We start from the raw sequence: 4,982 nt of genomic DNA, 5'->3' as shown, positions 1-4,982 counted from the left end.
CCCGGACCAGGAGCAGCCGCTTCCTGCATTTCCATCCCAATATCCGTCCTTGTCTCAACCTGACGTGTGAATAAAAGAGGCATTTTTGCCGACTGCTGCCACCGGCTCTGGCCGTCCCTCAGAAACACAATCGCCTCCTTTCGGACTTTTAACCGGGCAGTAATGGACATTTCGCCCCAGCAGTGCGAGTCAGGCTTCAGGGATTTGTCTCCGGGAAGCAGCGATGTACAATCGGTGGAGACAGACTGCGTTGCGGACGTTCATTTGTCGGGGGCAGTTTTTGTTCAGCTCTCCGCCACCGTGGGCCAGTATCCACCCACGTAGTCACTGTGATTCACCGCCGTACAATAACCTCCATCCTCTCACTGTCTCCGAGCCCAGTCACTCCACACATCGCACTGTCAGCTTGAAGCCCACGGTCTCTGACTCTGTTCATCGATGTCCCTTCTCGCCCAACCATTTATCGTGTCTCACAGACGGACACCGGGCCTGATCGACCCGTGACTCCGGTCGCACCCACGGCGCTTGGCTCCGAGCTGCCCTCTGAAGTGATGCGGTGTCCCCTCGGCCCCTCCGCCCTATCCCCGTGAATCCCGGCTGACAGCGGGTCTCCCATCCCAGCGACGGCCGATGGCGGCGCAGCGAGGCCGGCAGCGCGGCTGTGGTGATCGCCGCTGCCCTTTCACTCAGCGCCCTGAGGGCAGGCGCTCTCTCTCTCTCTGGGTTGTTGGACCGGCCCGGCCCCGCTTCCGCTCACTGTGTCTCTCGCACAGTAATAGGTGGCCGTGTCGTCCAGTCTCAGGCCGTTCATTTGGAGATAGACGTTGCTGCTGTCCTTGGAAACCTCGAATCGGCCGCTGAAGGCAGGCCCGTAATATTTGTCACCATCATTCCACATCCTCCCCACCCACTCCAGCCCTTTCCCGGAGACCTGTTTCACCCAGTCCACGCTGTTGCTGCTGAGGCTGAAGCCGCTGGTTGCACAGGTCAGTTTGAGGGACCCTCCGGGCTTTGCCACCGCGGTCGGGGTCTGATTCAGCACGACCGCTGATTGAACGCCTGTCAATAAAAGAGAAAAGAAAGAGTAAGTTTAATGAACAGTTGACCAGGCAGAGGGTCAAAGAGTGACCGAGAAGCAGCCGGCCCCGAGTGGGGGTGACGCCGCCGCGGGGACACCCACCTGTCACACAGGACAGAAGGAGACAGAGATAAGCAGCGACCCCCATCGCTGTGCGCACTGAGACAGACTTGGACACTCCGGGAATCGGCGGCTTCAGCTCAGGCCGGGCTTTGTCGGGAGCTGCAGTCAGCGCTGTTTAAATAGGGAAGTGAGCTGAGAGTGAGAGGGAGCCGCGGCTTGAGCAGGTTGCCACCCACTGAAACCAGAGGGGCAGCTTCCTGTCCCGGCCCCCAGCACAGATTTCAATTCCCCAAAAGGTGTTTGTCTCCACAACACGCGGCGGGTGAGGGGCAATGATGAGATCCGGATTAAAGATCGATCTCACTCTGCTCCATCCACTCATTACAATGCTGAACACTTTGTGGAGCAAGAGGACACTCAGATACCCCAGTGAGGGGCTGAGTTAAAAGTCGGTGGACAGATATCCCCCTGAGAGAGGGAGAGAGACTGGGACACCTGTCAATGTACAGATACCCCCGTGAGAGAGAGACAGAGACCGGTCACCTGTACAGATACCCCGTGAGAGAGAGAGAGAGAGACTGAGACACCAGTCAATGTACAGACACCCCCTGAGAGAGAGAGAGACTGAGACACCAGTCAATGTACAGACACCCCCTGAGAGAGAGAGAGACTGAGACACCAGTCAATGTACAGATATCCCCTGAGAGAGAGAGAGACTGGGACACCAGTCAATGTACAGACACCCCCTGAGAGAGAGAGAGAGAGACTGGGACACCAGTCAATGTACAGATACCCCCCTGAGAGAGAGAGAGAGATTGGGACACCAGTCAATGTACAGATACCCCCTGAGAGAGAGCGAGAGACTGGGACACCAGAGAGAGACAGATACCCCCTGAGAGAGAGGTACAGAGACTGGTCAGTGTACAGATATCCCCCTGAAAGAGAGAGAGACTGGGACACCAATCAATGTACAGATACCCCCCTGAGAGAGAGGGACTGAGAGACACAGATCAGTATACAGATATCCCCCTGAGAGTGAGGGACTGAGATGCATGGGTCAGTGTACAGATATCCCCCTGAAAGAGAGAGAGACTGGGACACCAATCAATGTACAGATATCCCCCTGAGAGTGGGACTGAGATGCACGGGTCAGTGTACAGATATCCTGGTGAGAGTGAGGGACTGAGAGACACCATCAGTGTATAGATACTTGCCCCATAAGAGAGAGGGACTGAGAGACACCAGTTAGTGCAGATGTCCACATCAATGAGAGGACAGGGAGACGCTGGTCAGTTTTAGTTGTTAATTGTCACATGTACCGAGGTCCAGTGAAAAACCTTAGTTGCATGTTAACCAGACAACACACAGACAATACATGATTACAATCGAGCCATCCACAGTGAACATATACATGATGCTGGGAATAACGTGAATAAAGTTCAGTGCAAGGTAAAGCCAGTAAATTCTGATCAAAGATAGTCCGAGGGTCTCCAATGAGGTAGATAGTGGTTCATGATTGCAGTCTGGTTATGGTAGGATGGTTCAGTTGTCAGATAACAGCTGGGAAGAAACTGTCCCTGAACCTGGAGGTGTGTGTTTTCACACTTCTGTACATTTTGCCCGATGGGAGAGGGGAGAAGTGGGAGTGGGCAGGGTGAGACTTGTCCTTGATTATTCTGCTGGCCTTGCTCAGGCAGTGTGAGGTATAAATGGAGTCAATGGAAGTGAGGTGGGTTTGTGTGATGGTCTGGGCTGCGTCCACAATTTGCTGCAATTTCGTGCAGTCTTGGATGGAGCTGTTCCCAAACCATGCTGTGATGCTTGCAGATAAAATGCTTTCTACGGTGCGGAGCACCAGTGCTGAGGATTATCGCAGAGGATAATTTGTCCCCTATCCTCACTGATTGGGGTCCGTTGGTCAGGAAGTCCAAATTTGGACTTGAGGATGTATTGTGGATGCAGTCCAGACTATCACATGAACCAACCTGTTTAGGAAGGAACAGCAGATGCCGGTTTAAACCGAAGGTAGATACAAAATGTTGGAGTCATTCAGCGGGACAGCCAGCGTCTCTGGAGAGAAGGAATGCATGACGCTTCAGGTCGAGACCTTTCTTCAGACTTTCAGACAGTCTGAACAAGTGTCTCAACCCGAAACGTCACACAAACCAACCTCCCTTCTATTGACTCCATTTATACCACACGCTGCCTCGGCAAGGCCAGCAGCATAATCAAGGATGAGTCGCACACTGGCCACTCCCTCTTCTCCCTTCTCCCATCAGGCAAAAGGTATGGAAGTGTGAAAACGCAGACCAACAGATTCAGGGACAGGTTCTTCCCAGCTGTTATAGAAACATAGAAATTAGATGCCGGAGTAGGCCAATCGACCCTTTGAGCCAGCACCGCCATTCAATATAATATGGATGATTATCCAGAATCAGTACCCTGTTCCTGCTTTCACCCCATATCCCTTGATTCTGTTAGCCCGAAGAGCAAACTATTCTCTCTCTTGAATACATCCAGTGAATTGACCTCCACTGCCTTCTGTGGCAGAGAATTCCACAAATTCACAACTCTCTGGCTGAAAAAGCATTTCCTCATCTCTGTCCTAAATGGCCTACCCCTTCTTCTTAAACTGTGTCCCCAGGTTCTGGACTCCCCCAACATGGGAAACATTTTTCCTGCATCTAGCCTGTCCATTCCCTTAAGATTTGTTTATGTTTCTATAAGATCCGGTCTGATCCTTCTAAATTCCAGTGAATATAAGCCCAGTCGATCCATTCTTTCATCATATGTCAGTCCCGCCATCCTAGGAATTAACCTGGTGAACCTACACTGCACTCACTCAATAGCAAGAATGTCCTTCCTCAAATTAGGAGACCAAAACGGCACACAATATTCCAGGTGCGGTCTTACCGGGGCCCTGTACAACTGCAGTAGGACCTCCTTGCTCCTATACTCAAATCCTCTCGCTATGAAGGCCAACATGCCATTAGCTTTCTTCACTGCCTGCTGGTCCTGCATGGTTACTTTCAGTGATTGATGTACAAGGACATTCAGATCTCATTGCACCTCACCTTTTCCTAATCTGATACCATTCAGATAATAATCTGCCTTCTCCGGTGCTTGCCACCAAAGTGGATAACCTCACATTTATCCACATTATACTACATCTGCCATGCATCTGCCCACTCACCCAACCTATTGAAGTCACCCTGCAGCCTCAAGCATCCTCCTCGCAGCTCACATTTATGTTACATTTAATTCCTTTGTATAAATCGTTAATATATATTGTAAATAACTGGGGTCCCAGCACTGAGCCATGCAGCAGTTCTCTATTCATGTCAATACCCTACCCCCAATACCATGTGCTGTAATTTTGCACACTAATCTCTTGTTTGGCACTTTGCCAAAGGCTTTTTGAAAGTCCAGATACACCTGGCTCTCCTTTATTCATTCTACTTGTTACGTCCTCAAAAAATTCCAGATTAATCAAACATGATTTCCCTTTTGTAAATCCTTGCTGACTTTGACCAATCCTGTCACTGTTGCTATTACATCTTTAATAATTGACTCAAACATCTTCCCCACTAAGGGGAAGGCTAACATCCCTAATTTCCCATTTTCTCTCTCCCTCCTTTCTTAAAAAGTGGGGTTTCATTAGCTACCCTCCAGTCCACAGGATCTGATCCAGAGTATATAGAACATTGGAAAATGATCAAATTGTATCCACGATTTCTAGGGCCACCTCCTTGAGTACTCTGGGATGCAGACCATCAGGCCCTGGGGATTATCTGCCTTCAGTCAACAGTTTACGGTTCTATTTCATGACTCATGTCAATTT

The 4,982-nt window shown here is 50.5% G+C and overlaps 1 gene segment (V, D, J or C); it reads right to left on the bottom strand.

Annotated features, from left to right (window-relative positions):
• Window positions 1-680: 680 nt before the first annotated feature.
• On the bottom strand, window positions 681-1,306 carry LOC144601082 (immunoglobulin heavy variable 3-66-like). The segment is given in 2 exon segments: window positions 681-1,059; window positions 1,181-1,306. Coding segments are annotated over 2 exon segments (423 nt in total).
• Between the last annotated feature and the right edge of the window lie 3,676 nt (window positions 1,307-4,982).

This window comes from Rhinoraja longicauda, chromosome 16 (assembly GCF_053455715.1).
Source record: "Rhinoraja longicauda isolate Sanriku21f chromosome 16, sRhiLon1.1, whole genome shotgun sequence".
Lineage (NCBI taxonomy): Eukaryota > Metazoa > Chordata > Chondrichthyes > Rajiformes > Arhynchobatidae > Rhinoraja > Rhinoraja longicauda.
This window is presented reverse-complemented; position numbering and strand designations above follow the sequence as displayed.